Source organism: Heterodontus francisci, chromosome 7 (genome assembly GCF_036365525.1).
Source record: "Heterodontus francisci isolate sHetFra1 chromosome 7, sHetFra1.hap1, whole genome shotgun sequence".
Lineage (NCBI taxonomy): Eukaryota > Metazoa > Chordata > Chondrichthyes > Heterodontiformes > Heterodontidae > Heterodontus > Heterodontus francisci.
The window spans coordinates 124848300-124872699 of NC_090377.1; the positions used below are offsets into that span (position 1 = coordinate 124848300).

Below are 24400 nucleotides of genomic sequence, written 5' to 3' on the forward strand. Positions count from 1 at the left end.
ATTCATAGAGGCTCAGAGTAAACACTTGCGCTTACCAGAATTCGATCGAAGGCAGAGGGTGTTCCTCCTCGCTGCACATGTCCCAAGACTGTGACCCGTGTGTCAAATCCGAGGTGCTTAGAAACAAGCTAGGAGTCAAAAAAAAACAGAAGACACAAATCAGTGAGTGAGGGAAGGAAGGAACCACAGATGCAATACTCAGGGAATAAGAGAAAGGCATTTAGTAAACCCAGTAACTCAGACTCACTGAAATAGAGTTAACATACAGCGGCAAGGGAAGGGAAAGAGATTTCCTTTGCGTGTCATATCTAGAGCAGGTTTATGATTTTGCTACACATAATGCAGGGAGGGAAACCTGTCCCAACTGAAGGCATTTTCAACATGGACAGTGTGCTGTTTTAAATGGTAAGAAAAATAACACACCGGCAGCTCTCTTCTTGGACAAGGATTAAAATGCAACAGCTTCTCTGCACTTCAGAGCAGGCTAACTTCATGGGCTTGTGAGTCTGATTACTTAATCAGGTTAAAGAGCAGGTAATCCAGGTTAAAGTGCAAAGTGTAAATCTCAGACCCTGTGTGTTAATGGATGGGACTCTAACTTGGGCCCTGAGGATCAGGAATTGTTTATATAAATTCCAGCATTGTAATGTGTCAACAGAAATGGGTACTGGTTGCTTTAACCCCACCATAACAATAACATGCAGCAGAGACCAGCTGGAATGTTTCTAGCTAACCTCCAGAGTCCGCAGTGCTAGGGGTCAATCCTTGCATTCGTAACATGAATGGTGCAGGAGACACAGCATTGTGCTGCATTGTATTTCAAGTAATGCAACGGATGTTTCACATGAGCTTTGCTCAGTTAAGCAATCTGATGTTTTGATGGGGTGAGACGAAGAGGGGTGGGAAGAGCATAAACACCAACATGGATCTGCTGAACTGAATGGCCTGTTGGATATACTTTCTGATGTCTGTTTAAAATTCAACCACTGTGCCAACGTGGACAATTTTGTTGACTTTTCACATTAAATGAGCTTGGGGTCCCTTTACTGCAGATTCTTTAATTCTTGTTGGGCTATCAAGGATGTACAGGCAGACCTATAAGGCCACAGACCTGAAACATTAACTCTGTTCTTCTCTCCACAGACGCTGCCAGACCTGCAGTGTATTTTCAGCACTTTCTGTTTTTATTTCAGCATCCACAGTATTTTGCTTTATTTATTTGCTCAGACCATTTGTCCTATGTACTCCTGGGAAATCCATTACCCAAGGGGCACACATAACTTTGCTATGATTCTGGCTTTCTCTTGACACTTAAGTTGTGTTCACAGCAAAAGGGGCAGTTTCAGTACCCAGAACATGTTTTTTCTAACTGAAAACTGCATCTGTTTGGGTATACAAAGTGAGACAGCATGCTTACTGGGACTAAAAATTACTTTATAGCTATAATATATAACACCACAGATAATTTGGGCTGTCTACTAAACAGCTCCCAGGCAGGCTGTTAAATTCAGGCTAAAACCAATAGTCGAATTTATCTGCATGATAATTTATACAAAAGTGGAAAGATACAGCTAAGAAGCGAATAGTACAATGCTCAACTTTCTTTACAGGAGCGTTTGTGAAATCTGATAGAAGTCACCTCACGTGGTATTGAGACAGTTCAAAGTAGAGCACTAGGGATTTTCTTTAGGCAAACCTTTCTAACGCATGTAGTTAAGCTGGAAACCGTGCTCTTCTGGTAAAGTGATAGTCTGTTTGCTTTTGATATTAGACAGCTTTGACATCACATCTTGCCCAATTCTTGCACTGCTGTCAATGCTTTTGAACAATCTACAACTGATCTAAATTGGAACAAAGCTCTCTTGATGGTTCAGCCATTTAGGATGTAATGCATTTGCCTGTAAATTTGCATACATTCTGGTCATTAAAACATAATCCTCTGATTGGTTGTCATGAACTGTATGTAAAATACCCACATACTGGAACCTAAATAGAAAATAGTCAGAGACTGAAATTGACATTATTGAACTAGAACCTAAATAGCTAGAAATTTAAAGCCTGGCTCAGGTATAAAATTAAAACCCGACCCAACAATAGCCAACCTGAATATGACCCGGGCCCCGAGTCCATTAGTTTTTTTTTAAATGTCCGACCCAACCCAAAAATAACATATTAATGAAACAAAAAAAAATCGTAGATTAAAACAGAAACAATATGAAACAAAACAGTACAGTGCAGCTGACCTGACCCGACCCCGAAAGCTGGATGCAGAATACAGACCTGACCCAACCCAAGCCCGACACGTGTAGTCGGGTTCGAGTCGGGTAGCCAGGCTTTACAGAGATTGGGGTCTACACTGTACTCCACAGAAATCAATAATTCGAATAGCACCTAGACCCAGGCTTCTTCGTTTTGCCCGACCTATATGAAAAAAAATCACTTGCCTTGTGTCTCCATTTTGAGGTCCAGTAATTAAAATGCACACAAACACATTGAGGGACAAGTCTAAATTTCTCATACCATGTCAGCGCTGCTCTTGCTCATACAAGCTAACATTCTCATACTTACCTCTTTTACATAGTTAGAGCTGATAGGATTCCCCTGCCGGTCAATTGCTCCCTCTGCAAGGATGATGATGTTCAGTCTAGAACCTCTACTGCGACTCTGGAAAAAGGACACACGAGGTCAGTTAGTGCATCTTTGATATCAGCAGGTGTCAGCCGTGACTCAGTGGGCAGCACTCTTGCCTTGGAGTCACAAGGGCATGCATTCAGAGCTCCATTCTAGGGACTTGAGTACAAAATCCAGGCTGACACCCCAATGCAGTACTGAGGGTCAGTTGCACAATCGAAGGTGAGGCCTTTCGGTCCCATCTGCTCTCTCAGATGAGCAAAGATTTCTAAAAGAGCAGAGGAGTTCTTCCCAGGGTCCTGAACAATATTTATCTCTCAACCAATATCACTATCACCAATTATCTGGTCATTATCACATTGCTGTTTGAGGGATCTTGCTGTGCACAATTTGGTTCTTAACGTTTCTTACATTCCAACAGTGACTTGCACTTTTGGATATCCTGAGGTCATGAAAGACGCTATATAAATGCAAGTCTTGCTTTGTCGCCTGCACTGGAACCAACTGCAGGACTTTGTTAAGTACAGTTATACTGACACCCTTACAAAGGGCGGCACAGTGGCGCACTGGTTAGCACCGCAGCCTCACAGCTCCAGGGACCCGGGTTCGATTCCGGGTACTGCCTGCGTGGAGTTTGCAAGTTCTCCCTGTGTCTGCGTGGGTTTTCTCCGGGTGCTCCGGTTTCCTCCCACAAGCCAAAAGACTTGCAGGTTGATAGGTAAATTGGCCATTATAAATTGTCACTAAGAAGGGTCACTGACCCGAAACGTTAACTCTGCTTCTCTTTCCACAGATGCTGCCAGACCTGCTGAGTGAATCCAGCATTTCTTGTTTTTGTTTCAGATTTCCAGCATCCGCAGTATTTTGCTTTTATAAATTGTCACTAGTATAGGTAGGTGGTAGGGAAATATAGGAACAGGTGGGGATGTTTGGTAGGAATATGGGATGAGTGTAGGATTAGTATAAATGGGTGGTTGATGTTCGGCACAGACTCGGTGGGCCGAAGGGCCTGTTTCAGTGCTGTATCTCTAATCTAAAAAAAAGGATATAAGGCACAAGCAGCAGCATCTATTGGATTACCTAATGTCTCTGAAAGTTCACCAATATCACAGGACAGCAAAATCCATGCCCAACTTTTTTGCAAGTGACAAATATAAGTCAGTTATAAGGAAATCTCTTTTGCTGAAGCTGCGTTTTGCTTTTCAATGGCAAGAGGTCCCTCAGCAAGCTACTGCACAGAGAGGTATACTAGCATGAATGGTGGAAGCAGATTTAATAGTAGCTTTCAAAAGGGAACTGGATATGTGATTGAAAAGGAAACACTTGCAGGGCTTGGAGGAAAGGGGAGTGGGACAAATTGGATAGTTCTTTCAAAGACTGGCAAGGCCACAGTAGATCAAATGGTCTCACGGTGTACTGCATCATTCCATGAAATAGGTGCCAGGAAAACTTCAGGTCCTTAATAATGGTGTTACAGTCAAATAATATGAAGGGTGAGATTATCATGGCATCACAGTAGGTGGAGCTTGGTTTATTATAAACTTATGGGGCCAATGCTGTGACTATCAGCCGAGCTTGATGCTGAAGGATCTTTCCGCCTGTAGTGCTATCCTCATGTTGCACAGCACGATGCTGGTGCAATATCAAATGCCAAACCCGCTCCAATGCTTCATTCATTCTTTGGGGATTGGGAATTAAATGGGTTCTGGAAATTTTCGAACGGTAAGTAGCGGCACCACTGCAGATTGGGAAGTCCCTCCGTGTCTCTGTAACCGCACCCCCCCCCCCCCCCCCCCCCCACCACGAGCCCTGCATCTCAGGGCACACCCTCTGCTTTATCGTGGATCTCCCAACCCTGGACCACATTAGTCTTCACTCCGCATTTTCTTGCCTCACAACAACTTGCATTTATATAGCACCTTTAACATAGCAAAATGTCCCAAGGCTCATGACAGGAGCATTGGCAGACAAAACTTGGCACCAAGCCACATAAGGCGATATTAGGACAGCGATCAAAATTTTGATCAAAGAGGCAGGCTTTCGGGGGCATCTTAAACAGAGAAAGAGGTAGAGACCTTTACCACCTAGAAAGACAAGGGCAGCAGATGCATGGGAACTCCACCACCTGAAAGTTCCCCTCCAAGCCACACACCATCCTGACTTGGAATTATATCGGCGTTCCTACACTGTCGCTGGGTAAAAATCCTGGAACGCCCTTCCTAACAGCATTGCGGGTGTACCTACACCCCAAGGACTGCAGCGGTTCAAGAAGTCAGCTCACCACCACCTTCTCAAGGGCAATTAGGAATGGACAATAAATGCTGGCATAGCCAGCGATGCCCACATCCCACAAACAAATTTTTTAAAAAGTGGAAAGGTTTAGGGAGGGAATTCTAGAGCTTAAGACTGTAACTGAAGGTATGGCAGCCAATGGTGGAGTAAATGGCAGCCTTCCACAAAGACTTAGTTACAGCACGGAGAGGAACCAACTAGAGATTTGCTCTCGAAGGTAAACAGAATATTAAAAAACTTGTATTTATATAGCCAGTACACTGGGGAGAACTCCCTTGGTTTTTGAATAGTTTCATGGGATCTTTTACACCCATCCAAGAGAGTGGACTGGGCCTTGACTGAATCTCTCATCTGAAAGCCAGCACCTCAGAGAGTGCAGTACTCCCTCAGTACTGCAGTGGAATATCAGCCTAGATTCTGTGCTAGAGCGAGTCACCCTACCTCCTGGTTACACAGACCTGGAACTAGATCGTATGGACGATCCCTTAAATAGAAAATGTAACAGGGGACAAAGGGGTTGGGAGCAAAAATTTGAACTTAAAAGAAAAATAGGGTATTGAGGCATAGTGGTTATGGTGCAGGCCTGAACAAATAATCCATAAAACATGAGTTCAAATACCACCGTGAGAATTTGAATTAAAATATCTGGAATAAAAAAAAGGAGTTGGTATGAAGCTTTTGGCTTGTTGTAACCACCCAATTTGTTCACTGATGTCCTTTAAAGAAGGGAAGCTGCCGACCTTACCTGGTCTATATGCCTCCAGTCCCACACAAAGTGCTTGGCTTTTAACTTCCCTCTCAAGTGACCTTGTGAGTGGAAACTAGAAGATGGACAACAAATGCCGACCTTGCCAGTGACGCCCATATCCCGAGGATAGTTAATTGGCCTAATCAATGTATAAATAACTGGAGCTATTTTGTGCAGACAGTAATTTGATCGGGACATGTTGTTGGCTCTCATATTTGGCCAATGTGGTGCAGCTAGGAACTGTGGAAATCACCAGTCACATTCAAAGACGTCCCAATGACAAAGTGGCTCTGAAATCCTTACTTCTCCAAGTCTCTTGCACATGTGGTCTTCCCAGCCATCCTCTGGAGGGGCCTCTGGGATGAAGAGCCAGTCTGCACCAGAAGCCAATGCAGATACCAGAGCCAGGTAGCTGAACAAAAGAGATGACCAGATTGGTTACATGGCTAAGCAGTAATAGGAAACCACTGCTGATGATGGAACTATCCATGGTTATATAGGATTACAGCACAGAAACAGGTCATTCAGCTCAACTGGTCTATGCCAGTGTTTATGCTCCACACAAGCCTCCGCCTATCCATCGTCATCGCACCCTGTCAACAGGCCCTTCTATTCCTTTCTCCCTCATATACAACTAGCTTCCCCTGAAATACATCTATGCTATTTGCCTCTACTACTCCATGCGGTAGCAAGTTCCACATTGTGAGCATTCTCTGGTTCAAGAAGTTTCTCCTGAATTCCTTACTGAATTGATTAGTGACCATCTTATATTTATGGCCCCTAGTTTTAGCCTCGCACAAGTATCATGCTTACGAGAAGTATGACGATTAAAAAGACTAAAACTGAGTTATAAAAACTGACTTTGCGTTTTTAAGAAAATGGAAACATGCTGCATGTGTATTCGAAATTTGCCACACTATCTGATTAGAACAAAGAACACCTTCAAAACTAAGAGGTGTCAACTGCACCCATCCTGAAACACATTCCCGAATTGAATGGGTTCTTTTCAAACAAAAAAATGTGAAGTAGCCACATCCTGGGCCATTGCCAGTCACCACAGGGAAGAAAATACCTGTCTCCCAGCAGAGGCAATATGAAACAAACTTTTAGCTTAAAAGGCTGTCCTAGAGATGGAGAGAGACAGAGACAATTAAAAGTGATCTACTGTCTTCAACTGAATTTTCAATCAACAGAGAAATCTACAAACACCTCAGGCCTCCAACCAACGAGAACTTGACTTCCAAGAGAATTCAACAGGTTTACTCCCTCCCCCCGAAACCTACACCTCCCCCACTTATAATTGCTTACCCCTTTTTCCTCTATCTGTCTCTTATGTGCGCGCGCACGCCCGCGCGAGAGTGAATGTGGTTGCAATAATTTTCGGGATAAGGTGTGTTGATCAATAAATAATTGATTTTCTGTTTTAAACCTAGAAGAAACCCCATCGCTGTCTGTTTGTTTGACAAATAAAACACAAAAGGAGTTAAACCCGAATAACAAAATACACTTGCTGCAGTCAGGTGGGAGTTGAACAGTGGGAACCACCCAAATCCCTCACCACGTGGCCATAACACAAGTGAAAACACCCTCTCTCTGTTTACCCTATCAAACCGCTTCATAATCTTAAAGACTTTTATCAGGTCACCTCCCAGACTTCTTTAGTTCTAGCAGAATTAACCCCACCCAGCTTGATTAGTCTTTCCTGATGGTTATAACCTCAGTTCTGGTATCAGCCTTGTAAATCTGTCCAGCAATTTCCCCAGTGCCTCTAGATCCTTTTGTAATATGGAGTACTGTGCTCCAAGTGTGGTCTAACCAAGGTTCTATATAATTTTAAACATAGCGTCCCTGCTTTTCTAATCTATCTCTCTAGAAATAAACTCCAGTGCTTTGGTTTGCACTGAAAGACGAATACAGATTGAGCAGAAACTACAAGGTCTCTACAAGTGGCTTTTCCTCTTCCTTTCTTAGTTTAAGGATCAGAAGCATTGCTGTCAGCTTCATTGGTACATGGATATGCCACCATTCTAAAGCTCAAGACAATTCTGCAGTGGCATGGTATCTGGGTCCACACTACACATGCCAAATGTATGAAGCCACAAGCAGGCAATGATGCCGGTTTTGGTTCAGTGGCTGCACCCTTCTTTCTGAAAATGCAACGCAACAAACTTTTTTTTTTTGAATTATTAGCTTTGCAAGATAAGAGTCTGAATGTCACAAGAATCTGCAACTTACCCACAATGCCTGCCCATGACTTCAAGCACAAAGGTTCGCTGGTGGCTGCAGAGTGAAAAGATGCAGATTACTACAAGGTAAAAAAAAGTTAATTTACCAGCTGAGACCTTGGATTGAATCCAGCCCAAGTCAACAGAGCTTCTTGTGCTCTCAGATGCAAAAGTCCAGAGTGAAATGGTTTGTAGAAAATAAACTGAACCTGGCCATAATTCAGCACAAAATTGGCAATGCTTTTACATTTTAAAAAAAACCCAGAAGGATGGCTGTGATGGGAATGGATGCATCACACTGTGCTTACATTCCTGAGCCAGTAATCCAGAGGCCTATATCAATAATCCAGAGAACACAAGTTCAAATTCCCCCACAGGAATTTGGGAAAAAAAAGCTGTTATCAGTAAAAGTGACCACAAAGCTGGCTGTCGGATTGTTGTAAAACCCCCGAGGGAAGGAAACCCATTGTCCTTACCCAGTCTAGTCTATACACGATTCGAGACCTACACTAATGTGGTTGACTCTTAACTGCCCACAGAGGTGGCCCAGCAAGCTAATCGGGAGGATAACTAGGGGATGGGCAATAAATGCAGGCCATCCCAGCGATGCCCACATCCCGAGAATGAATTTTTAAAACAAACACTGCCAATTTTTAAAAAAATATATAAATTTTAGGAAGAGCAAGCTGCCAGCGAGGCACATGGCCTGAAAATCATTTACTTCAAATGGCTAAGCTGCCTGTAGAGGTGCAACAGGTGCCAACAGCTCACCCACACAATACTACGTCGGGCTTGGGCCTCCCAGTTCAGACTGCACGCCACTGGTTAAATCATCAGAAAAGACATCCATTCTAATCCCACTGTCTGGCTCACTCCTCATTGCCTTTAATAGCTCCCTTCATCAAGCAACTGTTAATGAAAAGGGGTGAGGAAAGACTTATCCTGATAGTTTAGCTTGAAGTGCAAAAGAGAACATTTTTTCAAGAGAAGTCTTGGTGGCTTAGGTAACTGGTTAAATATGAACTCATGGGGCTTTCTTTGAGATCTCCATTCCCCTAACCCCAGTCACCATTTTAAGTGTCTTTTTAAGACTGAGACATGCGTGTGAAGCCTTGAACTAGATTATCGGACCTGACACATTCCGGGAAACATGTTGTGTTACAGGCTGCAAAACTGCACACACCAACAAAAATAAATCCAATTAGTCTCAACCAAAAGCTAGACGGTGGCTCCTTGCACCATCATAGATTGTTGCACCCACATTCGTCACCCAGAGTTAAATTCTTATGTTATGTGTGTGGCCTTGGCTGGGATGTCTTCGCCAGGGCTGCGTAATGCTTTTTTAAAAATGGGATAGAAAGTTTTAATCGTTATCACAATCAACTGTGATAAGAACCTCATTCGCAAACTCTATCGCATCTCTGATTCATAAGATTATGGGTCCAAGTCCCTCTCCAAAGACTTGAGCACAAAATCTCCACAGACTCTTCAGTGTAGTACTAAGGGAGTGCTGCACTGTTAGAGATGCCGTCTTTCGGATGAGACATTAAAACATACCTCATCTGTCGTCCTCAGGCAGATGTAAAAGATACTAAGACACTACACTGAAGAGTGGGGGAGTTGTCCCCAGGTGTCCTGGCCAATATTGATCCCTCAACCAACATCAATTGGTCATTTATCACACTGATGCGTGTGGGACCTTGCTGCGTACAAACTGGCTGCTACATTTCCTACATTACAACAGTGACTACTCTCCAAATTGTGCTTCATTGGCTGTAAAGCACTGGAACACTTCGAGAGAAAGACAAAAAAAAGGCAGATCTAATAAATTACCTAAATAAGCACACAGCAGTACTCTGGGCAGCAGTGAGATCAATGTTGCTATGGACTAGCTACATATACACAGTTGAACTAACAAGGCTTTGTAACTTGGGTGTGAAGGTCACAATACCCTTCAAACTCACAGAGACTGCTCCGGTTCACTCAGTCAGTCACAGTGGAAAGCAGTTAAATCGGCTTTCATTTCAACACAGCACATTCTTTCAAACACCTAGCCTGGATAGTTTTTAATAAAAAAAGGAACTCAATTTATTAACTTTAATCATGGCTGATCACGCTCTGGGCTTGGGCTTCCTTATCCTGTGAGACAGCAATGTTAAAATGAGCAATAAAAGAATGTCTAGGAGTACTATAGATAAGCTGTTTGATAAGGTTCATTTTAAATGTCATTACAGGGTGTGTTCTGTTAAGGGTATAATAAATTGGATTAAACTTTGATGGGGGGAGCAGTTTTGCAGCACATACACAATGTGCTGCCCAATAATAAAGTTTGAGACTTCACACACAAAAGCCCAAAACGAAAAAGAAACTTAAAATGGTAAGTGGCTGGGGAGAGATCTCAAAGGTGGCCCCATTATTGATGAGCCTATCCCTGCAAGAGCCACATTCTTACACAGCCTGGTTATGATGGCTCTCAAGACACACAACAACGTGCATTTATGTAATGCCCTTAACTTAATGAGATGCCCCAAGGAGCTTCACAGGAGTGTTACCAGACAAAATCTGACACCAACCCACATAAGGAGATAAGGTGACCAAAAGCTTGGTCAAAGAGGTAGGTTTTATGGAGTGCCTTGAAGGAGGAGAGAGAGGCAGAGACGTTTAGCGAGCGAATTCCAGAGCGTAGGGCCGAGGCAGCTGAAGACACGGTCACCAACGACAGAGTGACGGAAATCAGGGACGTGCAAGAGTCCAGAATTGGAAAATTGCAGAGATCTCGAAGGGCTGTAGGGATGAAGGCAGCTACAGTGAGCGAGGGACAAGGGGCTTGAATAGAAGGATGAGAAATTTCAATTGGAGGAGTTTCATGATAACACAGAATTTTCCCCCTATACAGTGGGAGGTGCCAGCAGGAGAGGGAGCACCAGGGACACTGCATCAGGAAGGAAAAAGCCACCGGTAAAAGCACCAGGAGCAGGGCGTGACTGGAGTCACTGTACTTCATTTCTAACTGGACTTGCCATGAGGAGTCGAGCAGTTTGGAGACTAGACCCTAGCTGTTACTCTGGCTAAGTGTTCAGTGATTAGAGGGTACTCAGTTTTCCCTTTGGCGCATTTCTTTAGTGGAGCCTGTTGTCTGAAGGAAATGGAGCGTGAGATACTGTGCTTTGTTGCAGCTGATTCAGGGTCACCATGCTTCTCGCTCCAAATGCTAGCTTTTTGATGTCGTTATCAGTTCAATGCCTTCCGGCTCATTAATATTGGGCCCAGATCCAACAAGTACACAGTCTGCTTAACTGTCTTAATGGGCTGGTAAAAGAGACCCAAGAATTTTCTGAAAAGGGAACCTAGGTCGCCTCTCTTTAAAAGGGGCATGTTTGCCATTAAAAGTCACCTCAGAGCAAATTGCCTTCCTGCCCTCTCATCTTTTTAGTGATTCTGCCAATCACTTCAAACAAAGGCATCCTGTTTAAATAGGTACAATCAAAAAACAACCTGCAAACCCAATGGCTTAGTAACTCAGGGCACCGCCCAGGCTAGTACGGAATCATACAGGCCAGAAGAACCTCAGTTTGATTCTCGTTCTGTGCTGAGTTAGCGAGATAGTAGTTGTGCTTGGAGACTGTATGCAAGAGCCCTGGCAGCAAGGAAGGAATACAGTGCATGCGCTCACAGCTTGGCTCAGTTGGTAGCATTCTGAGCCAAAGGGTTGCCTTTGGACTCCTGGACCTAAGTGCTTAATCTGGGCTGACCTTTCAGTGCAGTACTGAGGGACTGCTGCCTTATCAAATGAGATATTAAACTTCTACCTAAACATGGTTTAAGATCCCACAACACTATCTGAAAAGGGGCAGGGAGGTCTCCCACAGTCCTGACCAACAAGCTACCTTGTCATTCATTTTCTGGTCACTGAGGGGCTTTGCTCTGAGCAATCTGCCACTAATTTTACTAAGTAACACGGAGTGCACTTCAGAGGTAATTCATCACTTATAAAGAGCTTGGGGAGGGAGGGGCTGAGGACATGATAAGGAGCGATATAAATGCAAGTTCTTTCTTTTACACACTGCTGGGAGATCTTTGGTCTTTCTATGTTGCAGTTCACCATCTGTTATTTGGCCTCCTGGTAGATGCACCTCATACTCGGTTGAGCTGAACTAAAATCAGCCACACACATTGTAGCATTGACAGTAGGTTGACAATCTCTTCCTGCTGACTAGGATCGAGGTTGTTCATGGCTGGACATACCTCTGTGCCGTGGTGGTTATGGCATCAATCACCTCCATGATCCTGTGCAGGGCAGAGTCTGTACCAATAGTCATGTCAGTCCCACAGAAGTCATTGTCAATCGATCCCACCATCCCAACAATGTTCAGGTGGGAGAACTGCTGGGAAACATCTTCTGTGATTTTACCTGTATAGCAAACAGAAAATATGTCAGTGTTATCTTTTTAAATGTTTAGCTACCAACTCTGCGGAGTTCCTGGTTATTCAGTAGGGTAAGGGTTACTCACAGTGTAGTGTTCCTGGTTATTCCGTCACCTTCACCCTGCTGAATAATCGGGAACTCCACACAGTTGGATTGTGAGTAATCCTTACCCTGCTGAATATTGGCATAGGTGTAGGGAGGTAGTAATGGGACTTGAAATACACATTTTCCTCTCCACCAAAACATTGCATTTAATTTGAAACATCGCATTTGAAAAAGAACTGTTCCTCTCAGTACATCCACTCCCACTCCTTTCAGCCCTCTTAAAATCATGCAGCTATTTACAGACAGCAGCCCTTTGACCTTGTCCTTCCAGAAGAATGCTGGTTATCCTGGGTTTCAGGTTTCCCCACTGCTGCTGGGGAGCAGGCAGAATTCAAGGTATTTCATCTTATGCTGGAACAACCCAGAAAGATACAGGGAGGAAGGGGTCTGTACAAATGCTCACTTTCCATTTATGAGCCGAAGTAGTGAGCATCAGCAGGCCATTCGACTGTGGAGGCCATCATGCCCAAACGTGTCCTCACTGGACATGTGATATTCTCTGCCACAAACCAGGGTTGAAGCAAGAGTCTTTGAATTATTCTAAAATAACAATTATAACGCTTGGTTGAGAAAGAGGATTAAAAGGGTAAGGGGAGCGAGCAGGAAAGTAGAAATTAGATTTAGTTGCTCATGTGAAGAAAAACCTCCAGCATCGAGTGGATGAGGAAAATGACCTGTTTCTGTGCAGGGCCACCGGATAATGATCAGGAGCAGGGATCTCAGCGCCAAGATCCTGAGACTAACTGCAATATCTCAACTGTTGCCCTGGCGTAGATCAGCTATTTCAGCACTGACCCTGTGACCTTGTGGGTCACAAGCTTCTTTGCTAGGTATTTCCACCAACAAGCAGGAGCCAAGAGGATTATATTGACAGGACACCTGAAGTGTCTTTTATAGATAAGTTTTAATATCTCTTTACTCAGAGTGGTGAGAATGTGGAAATTGCTACCACTTGGACTGGTTGAGGTGAATAGCATGAATGCATTCAAGGAAGTTAGACAAGTACATGAGGGAGAAAGGAACTGAAGGTTAGGATACGGTTAGGAGAACAGGAGGAGGCTCCTATAGAGCATAAACACCAAACTGAATGGCCTATTTGAATAAACTACGGAATACGTTTTAGTTTGTGATGTGCCCCTGCTTCCCCCCCATCCCCCACCGCGCCCCATACAGCTACACTGGGTGGTGACATTATTTACTAGGATTGGTGCAGATAATTTGACTCCCTAAATATGACAGAATTTCCAATGAAATATTAACTGTGCGTCTTTCTTGTATTTTCATTCGGATATATATTTTGCAAGTGCTTGTGGGAGGAGTAGGTCAGTATATTAAGGCACATACCTTCTTCAACAAGACTAGCCAGCAGGTCACTCCACTCTGTCCGGAAGATGTTGGCCCCAGTTAGACTGCCGTCTCCCCCGATCACACACAGGTTGTTGATACCTTGCTGCACCAGGGTGTAAGCTGCTGCCTGGCGACCTTCGCGGGTGCAGAAACTCTTGCATCGGGCACTGCCAATGATTGTTCCACCCTGCCCACCAGATGAAAGAAAGAGTCCATTGAAAACAGTGGCCAACACCTGCCTGTATTAAAGCCTCAAACATGGCCTTTCATCTGCAGAAGGTGCATGGGAAGCTAGTCAGATTCATGCAAAAGATAAACAGATGCAACAAGCTTCTCTCACTCCAGATTATAGTGAGCCTAGCTCTCCATTACTATAGAACCATAGAAAATTTACAGCACAGAAAGAGGCCATTCAGCCCATCGTGTCTGTGCCGGCTGGACAAGCTAGCGGCCCATTCTAATCCCACCTTCCAGCACCTGGTTCGTAGCCTTGCAGATTACAGCACTTCAGGTGCAGGTCCCTTTTAAATGAGTTGAGAGTTTCTGCCTCCATCACCAATCTGGGCAGTGAATTCCAGACACCCACCACGCACTGGGTGAAAAAGTTTTTCCTCATGTCCCCTCTAATCCTTCTACCAATCACCATTAAAACTGTGCCCCCTCTGTACTCTCCCCAGAGCAATTATGCCCTTCCTGTAAAGTGGCAACTTTACAAGTTAATGAGGGCAATCCCAGACATCCATACCTCCAAATTCAGGAGTCCAGCCAGTTGATATGGGATGGATTGGAAGGCTCGTTTGGAATATGCTCTGACTTCTAATTTTCTCAATCATATTAAGGCACATCTCTGCATCTACCTGCTCTTTCTTATTCAACCTTTTTCTCTTTAATGAGCATAAACCGTTAAATATTAAATATATATATAATTTTACATTAAGAATGTATAATAGATAAATTTATGATCTCACATTTCATATCCTCAATCTCTCAGTCGTTTTCCCCCTTTCTCCTCTCCCTCTCTATCCATCCCTCCTTCGAGCTCTGAATTGCTCCCCTTTCCATTTTCTGCATCTGTCTGGCTCTCCTCTTCCATCCCTGCCTTGGTTGCTAATGACTGTCGAGGCTTTGGGTGGGGCCAATAACAGCTGCATTCCTATTGCATGGCTTCCTCCATTATTCCAATATTGAACAAAGGACATCAAAAGCTCACTCTTTATTTTCACTAACGGTTACATTACCATAATATTTTACTGCTTTTAAATGAAGGTGAGTTTTGAAGCTAGCTTTCTAAGTTAATAGGCAGGTCATTTTTGACAGACAGCAGTAGATTTAATTCGCCATCCTTGAAGTGCCATCCTTTGCAGGCATGCTCTATGACCCCTCCACACTGATGCCAAGCACCTTATGGACTGGTTTGAACTGTACAATACATGCACTGCGGTCCATGCGGCCCCTTTAAATGGATGCCAACACAGACTTGAAAGCTGTTCAGATAGGCTAGCGTGAACCAGCATTCTCATCGAGACTGCTCATCAACAGCAGGTAGGGATCAGCTGTCCAGCCGCACTCCATTTCAAACACATACACATAGTCAACCTGATCGTCAAAATGCCCGCAGACAGACCTTTCAGCTGTTCATTCAGAAACTAGTTCAAATGCTCTGCAACAAAAGCAGTCTGTCCACCAGCGCATCTGGTAAAAAAAGGATTCCTCCAGCCAGCCATTGGACGACAGTGCTTGGCAATCACTCGTTATTGAAATGGAGGTTACCGGCTCCATGGAGATAGAAATTGTCTGAATTGGTTTAGGTTCTTAGTTGCAATATTTTTGTTAAAGGACATTAAATGCCATTCTATGATGAATAGTTTCCAAATTATGAATTGCAGAGCCATTCGCACCCAGTCAATGGAAGCATGCGATCAAAAACTCAGCCTCAACCTACCAGCTCTTCTACCAGAGACTAAGGCTGGATTGCAGGCACATTAGACATTTTATACAAGCAGCACCAGCCCTGCCCCAACTAACCCTGCAATGGCACAAAGCAACCAATGCCAGAAACAAAACAACCTTACCACAGATGGGACTCCCTCGCTACAAGAGAGAATGACTCAATTTCATTATGAAGGCAACCTGAGGCAGAGATAGATTACAAGATGTACAGAAAGAGGGTGAGATGCACAAGAGGGCAAAAAAAAAAATGATCACACGCACACATGAATGAGCACACTCAAAGGGAGACCTGGTCACTCAGAAAGCTGACCATTTAACCTCCTGACCAGAGTTCAGGCTCGGCACTTGATCAGTTGTTTCTCCAACTCCCTTCACCGTTTAGTTGAGTGAGATTCACCAACTGCTAAGCAGACAGACCACATTCATCGTGAATACTCTAGATCGAACTGTGCCCATCACAGACTGTGCCACCCAATGGCCACTATGCCCACTGTAGGCTGTGCCACGTGATGACAGATTACACAAGTGAAAGGGTTAGATTACTGGAGAACAGTGCACAGATTGTTCTACTGACACCATCCCCAAACATGGCATGAATACAGGGCAACATGGCCTGCAACTGTTTGATGTGAGCCAGTTATGTTTCTTTCTCCCCCCCCCACTTTTTCCCTTCTTTGGCACAGGCTGCCATTGCAAGCATCTAGTGCTGCGTACCATGGTTAGAACCCATGCAATTCTCCCACGATGAGTTCCTGGTCTCAGCTGGGTGGCTAGAGAGAGAAAGAGATACCAAGTATAGATAAATAATTTTCCAGGGAGGTTGGGGAAGAAGGATGGAGGCCAGTGCTCATACCTCCTAATGCCTGGCTTGAACAGGATACTGGTACGGGCTGGAATTCATGTTTCACCATTGAAGGTGAACAACAGAGTCCTCGGATGTTTGGTTATCGCCCCTAGGGGGTAAAATACTGCTCGCTTTTGAATCTGGGTTTCAAATATCATGGGCCCAGCGTTGCAGATACTGTGCTGCTCTCTGCTTTATTTTAAAAACACTTCCTATTGCAGAGGTTAAAAGTGATGAACAAACAAAGCAATTAAAAAAAAAAATGCTCACTTTCAGAGACTATCCTAAACTTCTTTTTCTAAATCAGGGCCAATTTGCACAAAGCCTTAAGAGAAATAAAACAAAGTGAAGCCTACAGCTTACCAGTTGGATGATATTCGAAACGCTGTCCCAGTCTGCCAGCTTCAAGTACTCTGCACCGCCAACCAGCCCTTCGTAACCCTGCAAAAGGAAAGACATGCCCATTACAACATTGAGCATCCCTGATTTTCTTCACCCCACCACTGGCGGACGTTATTTCAGCTGTTTAGGCCCCAAGTTCTGGAATTTCTTCCATAAAAATCTCTCTCTACCTCTCCTCCTTGAAGCTCCTTAAAAGCTACCTCTTCGGTCACCTGTGCTAAGATCCCTTTATGTGGCTCGGTGTCAAATTTTGTTTGATAATGCTCCTGTGAAGTCCCTTGGGAGATTTCATTACATTAAAAGGTGCTATACAAGTGCAAATTGTTGTTGGCACTCCCAGGAAGCAGGAAGTGACAGTTAATGCATTCAGCCCGTGAACCTGGCCACAGCTTAACGGCGACTGAACAAATAAGCTTCCTTTTTAAAAAAATTTCATGCGATTTCTACCGAAACTGTGAGAACATATGAAATAGGAGGAGTAGGCCACTTAGCCCATTCGGCCTGGTCCGCCATTCAACAAAATCATTGCTGATCTTCTAGCTCAACTTCATCTTCCCGCACTATCCCCATATCCCTTAATTCCCTAAGCACACAAAAACCTATTGACCTCGGTCTTGAATATACTCAACTGAGCATCTATAGCGCTCTGGAATAGAGAATTCCAAAGATTCACAATCCTTTGAGTGAAGAGGTTTCCCCTCAACTCAGTCCTAAATGACTGACCCTTATTCGAAGACTGTGACCCAGTGTTCTAGATTTCCCAGCCAGGAGAACCATTGTCCCAGCAACAATCCTATCAAGCCCCTTAAGAATTTCATATGTTTCAATGAGACCACCTCTCATTCTTCTAGACTCCAAGCAATATAGACCTCATCCACTCAATCTCTCCTCATAGGAAAATCCCCTCATCCCAGGAGCCAGCCGTTGTCCATAAACCACACAACCTACGCCATGGTTTACTGTGGGGAGCAGCACAGGGGAGAGACTGCAAGTGTGGAGAGGGGAGGCAAACAGACACCAGACCTACACAAGATCAGAAAAAAACTTACATTTATATAGCACATTTAGTGTAGTAAAATGCCTCAAGGTGCCCAAAAGAGTGATGTCAATAAAAAAAACATTTTTTGGCACCGAGCCAAAGAACATGAAATCAGGAAGGATGATGAAAAGCGTGATCAAAGAGGTAGATCTTTAGAAGCATCTTGAAAGAAGAGAGAGAGGCAGAGAGGTTTAGGGAGAGAATTCCAGAGCTTAGACCTGAGACAGCTGAAGGTATGGATGGCAATGGTGGAGTGATTCATATCGGGGATGCACAAGAGGCCAGAAATGGAAGACCGCAGATATCTTGGAGGGTTGTGGGGCTGGAAGAGATTGCAGAGATAGTGGAGGGGGGGGGGGGGGGGGGGGGTGGCGAGGCCATGGATCAATTTGAAAACAAGGATGAGGATTTTAAAATTGAGGCATTATCGAATGGGGAGCCAATGAAGATCAGCAAGCAAAGAGGTGATGGGTGAATGAGATTTGGAGCGAGTTTAGATACGGGCAGCAGAGGTTTAGGTAGGTTGGCAACTTGAGAGGTCAACCAGGAGAGCATTGGAGTAGTCAAGTCTAGAGTTAACAAAGCCATAGATGAGGGTTTCAGTAGCAGATGAGCTGAGGGAAGGTTGAAGTCGAGTGATGTTACGGAGGTGGAAGTAGGCAGTCTTGGTGATGATGCAGATAGGTGGCTCAACTCACAGTAAAATACAACACTAAGGTTGCAAACACTCGTACTCAGCTTAAGACAGTTCCCCGGGATGGAAATGCTAGGCAGGGAATGGAGTTTGTGGCAGGGGACTAAAGGCAATGGCTTCAGTTTTCCCAACATTTAGCTGGAGGAAATTTCTGCTCATCCACTGGCCAGGATTTTTCAGTCTTCCTTAAGACTCAGGGGTGGTGCCAGAGGACTGGAGAATTGCAAATATTGCACTCTTGTTCAAAAAGGGTGTAATGATGAGCCCAGCAACTACAGGCCAGTCAGTTTAACCTCAGTGGTGGAGAAGCTTTTAGAAACGATAATTCAGGACAAAAATTAATAGTCAGGGCAAATGCAGTTTAATTAAGGAAAGCCAGCACAAGATTTGTTAAGGGTCGTGTTTAACTAACTTGTTGGAGTTTTTTGATGAGGTGCCAGAGGGGGTTGATGAGGGCAATGCTGTTGATGTGGTGTACATGGACTTCCAAAAGGTATTTGATTAAGTGCCACATAACAGACCTCTGAGCAAAGTTATAGCTCACAGAATAAAAGGGACAGTAGCAACATGGATACAAAATTGGCTGAGTGACAGGAAACAGAGAGTAGTGGTTAAAGGATGTTTTTCAGACTGGAGGAAGGTTTGTAGTGGAGTTCCCCAGGGGTCAGTGTTGGGATTTTGTTTTTTATTCATTCATGGGATGTGGGCGACGCTGGCCAGGCCAGCATTTATTGCCCATCCCTAATTGCCCTTGAGAAGGTGATGGTGAGCTGCCTTCTTGAACCTCTGCAGTCTATGTGGGGTAGGTACACCCACAGTGCTGTCAGGAAGGGAGTTCCAGGATTTTGACCCAGCGACAGTGAAGGAACGGCGATATAGTTCCAAGTCAGGATGGTGTGTGACTTGGAGGGCAACTTGCAGGAGGTGGTGTTCCCATGTATTTGCTGTCCTTGTCCTTCTTGTTGGTAGAGGTCGTGGGTTTGGAAGGTGCTGTCTAAGGAGCCTTGGTGCATTGCTGCAGTGCATCTTGTAGATGGTACACACTGCTGCCACTGTGCGTCAGTGGTGGAGGGAGTGAATGTTGGTAGATGGGGTGCCAATCAAGCGGGCTGCTTTGTCCTGGATGGTGTCAAGCTTCTTGAGTGTTGTTGGAGCTGCACCCATCCAGGCAAGTGGAGAGCATTCCATCACAGTCCTGACTTGTGCCTTGGAGATGGTGGCCAGGCTTTGGGGAGTCAGGAGGCGAGTTACTCGCCTCAGGATTCCTAGCCTCTGACCTGCTCTTGTAGCCACGGTATTTATATGGCTACTCCAGTTCAGTTTCTGGTCAATGGTAGCCCCTAGGATGTTGATAGTGAGGGATTCAGCGATGGTAATGCTGTTGAATGTCAAGGGGAGATGGTTAGATTCTCTCTTGTTGGAGATGGTCATTGCCTGGCACTTAAGTGGCAAGTAACATTCGTGCCACACATCAGCCCAAGCCTGGATATTGTCCAGGTCTTGCTGCATTTCTACACGGACTGCTTCAGTATCTGAGGATCACGAATGGTGCTGAACATTGTGCAATCATCCGCGAACATCCCCACTTCTGACCTTATGATTGAAGGAAGGTCATTGATGAAGCTGCTGAAGATGGTTGGGCCCAGGACACTACCCTGAGGAACACCTGCAGTGATGTCCTGGAGCTCAGATGATTGACCTCCAACAACCACAACCATCTTCCTTTGTACTAGCTATAACTCCAACCAGCGGAGGGTTTTCCTCCTGATTCCTATTGACTCCAGTTTTGCTAGGGCTCCTTGATGCCATACTCGGTCAAATGCTGCCTTGATGTCAAGGGCAGTCACTCTCACCTCACCTCTGGAGTTCAGCTCTTTTGTTCATGTTTGGACCAAGGCTGTAATGAGGTCAGGAGCTGAGTGGCCCTGGCGGAACCCAAACTGAGCGTCACTGAGCAGGTTATTGCTAAGCGGATGCTGCTTGATGGTACTGTTGATGACACCTTCCATAACTTTACTGATGATTGAGAGTAGGCTGATGGGGGGTAATTGGCCGGGTTGGACTTGTCTTGCTTTTTGTGTACAGGACATACCTGGGCAATTTTCCACATTGCAGTGTAGATGTCAGTGTTGTAGCTGTACTGGAACAGCTTGGTTAGGGGTACGGCAAGTTCTGGAGCACAGGTCTTCAGTACTATTGCCAGAATATTATCAGGGCCCATAGCTTTTGCAGTATCCAGTGCCTTCAGTCGTTTCTTGATATCACGCAGAGTGAATCGAATTGGCTGAAGTCTGGCATCTGTGATGCCGGGGACTTCAGGAGAAGGCTGAGATGGATCATCAACTCGGCACTTCTGGCTGAAGATTGTTGCAACTGCTTCAGCCTTATCTTTCGCACTGATGTGCTGGCCTCCCCAATCATTGAGGATGGGGATATTTGTGGAGCCACCTCCTCCAGTTAGTTGTTTAATTGTCCACCACCATTCACAGCTGGATGTGGCAGGACTGCAGAGCTTAGATCTGATCCGTTGGCTATGGGATCGCTTAGCTCTGGCTATCGCATGCTGCTTACACAGTTTGGCACGCAGATAGTCCTGTGTTGTAGATTCACCAGGTTGACACCTCATTTTGAGGTATGCCTGGTGCTGCTCCAGGCATGCCCTCCTGCACTCTTCATTGAACCAGGGTTGGTCTCCTGGCTTGATGGTAATGGTAGAGTGGGGGATATACTGGGCCATGAGGTTACAGATTGTGGTTGAGTACAGTTCTGCTGCTGCTGATGGCCTACAGCAGCTCATGGATACCCAGTTTTGCATTGCTGTATCTGTTCGAAATCTATCCCATTTAGCACGGTGATAGTGCCACACAACACGACGGACAGGATCCTCAATGTGAAGGCGGGACTTCGTCTGCACAAGGACTGTGCGGTGGTCACTCCTCCCAATACAGTCATGGACAGAAGCATCTGCAGCAGGCAGATTGGTGAGGACGAGGTCAAGTATGTTTTTCCCTCGTGTTGGTTCCCCCAACACCTGCCGCAGACCCAGTCTAGCAGCTATGCCCTTTAGGACTCAGCCAGCTCGGTCAGTAGTGGTGCTACCGAGCCACTCCTGGTGATGGACATTGAAGTCCCCCACCCAGAGTACATTTTGTGCCCTTGCCACCCTCAGTGCTTCCTCCAAGTGGTGTTCAACATGGTGGAGTACTGAGTCATCAGCTGAGGGAGGGCAGCAGGTGGTAATCAGTAGGAGGTTACCTTGCCCATGTTTGACCTGATGCCATGAGACTTCATGGGGTCCGAAGTTGATGTTGAGGACTCCCAGGGCAACTCCCTCCCTACTGTATACCACTGTGCTACCACATCTGGTGGGTCTGTCCTGCCGGTGGGACAGGACATACCCGGGGATGGTGATGGCAGTGTCTGGGACATTGTCTGTAAGGGATGATTTCGTGAGTATGACTATGTCAGGCTGTTGCTTGACTAGTCTGTGGGACAGCTCTCCCAACTTTGGCACAAGCCCCCAGATGTTAGTAAGGAGGACTTTGCAGGGTTGACAGGGCTGGGTTTGCCGTTGTCGTTTCCGATGCGTCGGTCGATGCCGGGTGGTCCGTCCGGTTTCATTCCTTTTTTTAAATTGACTTCGTAGTGGTTAGGTACAACTGAGTGGCTTGCTAGGCCATTTCAGAGGGCATGTAAGAGTTAACCACATTGCTGTGGGTCTGGAGTCACATGTAGGCCAGACCAGGTAAGGACAGCAGATTTCCTTCCCTAAAGGACATTAGTGAACCAGATGGGATTTTACAACAAATCGACAATGGTTTCATGGCCATTAGACTAGCTTTTAATTCCAGATTTTATTAATTAAATTCAAATTCCACCTTCTGCTGCCGTGGGATTCGAACCCATGTCCCCAGAGAAATACCCTGGGTCTCTGGGTTACTAGTCCAGTGATAATACCACTACACCACTGCCTACCCACCCTACCCTACACCTTGCTCTTCCTGATGTATATTAATGACCTAGACCTTGGTGTACATGCTGCAGCTGTACAAAACTCTGGTGAGACCGCACCTGGAGTATTGCGTGCAGTTCTGGTCACCGCATTATAGGAAGGATGTGGAAGCTATGGAAAGGGTGCAGAGGAGATTTACTAGGATGTTGCCTGGTATGGAGGGAAGGTCTTACGAGGAAAGGCTGAGGGACTTGAGGTTGTTTTCGTTGGAGAGAAGGAGGAGGAGAGGTGACTTAATAGAGACATATAAGATAATCAGAGGGTTAGATAGGGTGGATAGTGAGAGTCTTTTTCCTCGGATGGTGATGGCAAACACGAGGGGACATAGCTTTAAGTTGAGGGGTGATAGATATAGGACAGATGTCAGAGGTCGTTTCTTTACTCAGAGAGTAGTAGGGGCGTGGAACGCCCTGCCTGCAACAGTAGTAGACTCGCCAACTTTAAGGGCATTTAAGTGGTCATTGGATAGACATATGGATGAAAATGGAATAGTGTAGGTCAGATGGTTTCACAGGTCGGCGCAACATCGAGGGCCGAAGGGCCTGTACTGCGCTGTAATGTTCTAATTCTAATTTCAAAATTTGTGGATGATCTGAAACTTGGAATCATTGCAAAGCGTGAGGAGGATAGTATGGAACTTCAAAAGGACCTAGACAAGTTAGCGGAATGAGCGGACAAGCGGTCGATGAAATTTAATACAGAGAAATGTGGAGTAATTCATTTTGGTAGTCTAACGACCAGGTGAGAAAGCTGTCTAGGGGTTCCCATTCAGCCTTCACCTGGTCTTACTGTAACATGATTTAATTTTAAACACACTGTTTTGAACTCCCCCTTGGTGAATCCTTGTTCACAGTTTTCCAATTATAAGGCAATGAAATGAGCATAAAACAGGCTCTCTCAGGTTTAAGAAAGAAAAGTGGAATTTATTGAAACGTAAAATTCAACTCTAATTCGGTTAACGCCAATGGATACACACCGCGCCCCATGCTAGCATGCATACGTGATACGCACATGCAAACAGAGAGAGAAAAGAGAAGAAAAATGAAGGAAAGAGGTTTGAGGCAATATCTGAAGATTTTCTTGTTACTGTGCTTCGAGCACATTGTGGAGTCCTTGCTTGTAGGTAATTCTTGCTTTTCGTTGGGGCCCAGTATTCTTCTTAAACCTTGTTCACTGTAGGAGATTTTTCTCTTGGGGTTCCTGTGTCTTCAATGGATTCCGAAGCTGGCGAGAAAATGATGAGAGTAGACAGGAGAGGTTGTGGCGAGCCAGCCATGAGAGGTCTTTTCAGTCCAGGAGCAAACAGCTTTCTGAGTTCAAATTCTCTGTGGCCAATTTAAAACTCTCAGTTCAAAACTCTGCAACAGCCAGTTAGTCATGCGACTAAACTGGTTTGACCACGTTTTGTGTGTTGGGGAGCAGGGACTGGTTCCTTTGTTCCTATGCTTTCTGATAGTATGCAAAAATGTCTTTCCGGCTGGGGGCCTGGCAATTCCTTGCAATAGGCCCTCTTTTCTTCCCAGCAACAATTTTAAGTTTAATGTCCATGTGGCGAAATTAATGTGCCTCATTCTTGGCAGGTGGACGCCTGTATGACATGCAGGAAGAATGCGGAGAGACAATATAAAATAAAGGGTGCAATTCTAAAGGGGATGCAGGAGCAGAGTGATCTGGGTGCATGTGCG

At 45.1% G+C, this 24400-nt stretch overlaps 1 protein-coding gene across 1 annotated transcript in view; it reads right to left on the reverse strand.

The window, feature by feature from the left end:
- Nucleotides 1-24400, reverse strand: part of LOC137372309 (ATP-dependent 6-phosphofructokinase, liver type-like) — a 73116-nt gene that overhangs the window by 28315 nt on the left and 20401 nt on the right. Inside the window, exons 3-9 of the mRNA XM_068036124.1 lie at nt 16932-17009; nt 13772-13961; nt 12142-12307; nt 7907-7951; nt 5975-6083; nt 2569-2664; nt 36-128 (exon numbers count right to left, since the gene is read on the reverse strand). Of these exons, the coding sequence (XP_067892225.1) occupies nt 36-128; nt 2569-2664; nt 5975-6083; nt 7907-7951; nt 12142-12307; nt 13772-13961; nt 16932-17009 (777 nt within the window). The remainder of the gene's footprint in view (nt 1-35; nt 129-2568; nt 2665-5974; nt 6084-7906; nt 7952-12141; nt 12308-13771; nt 13962-16931; nt 17010-24400) is intronic.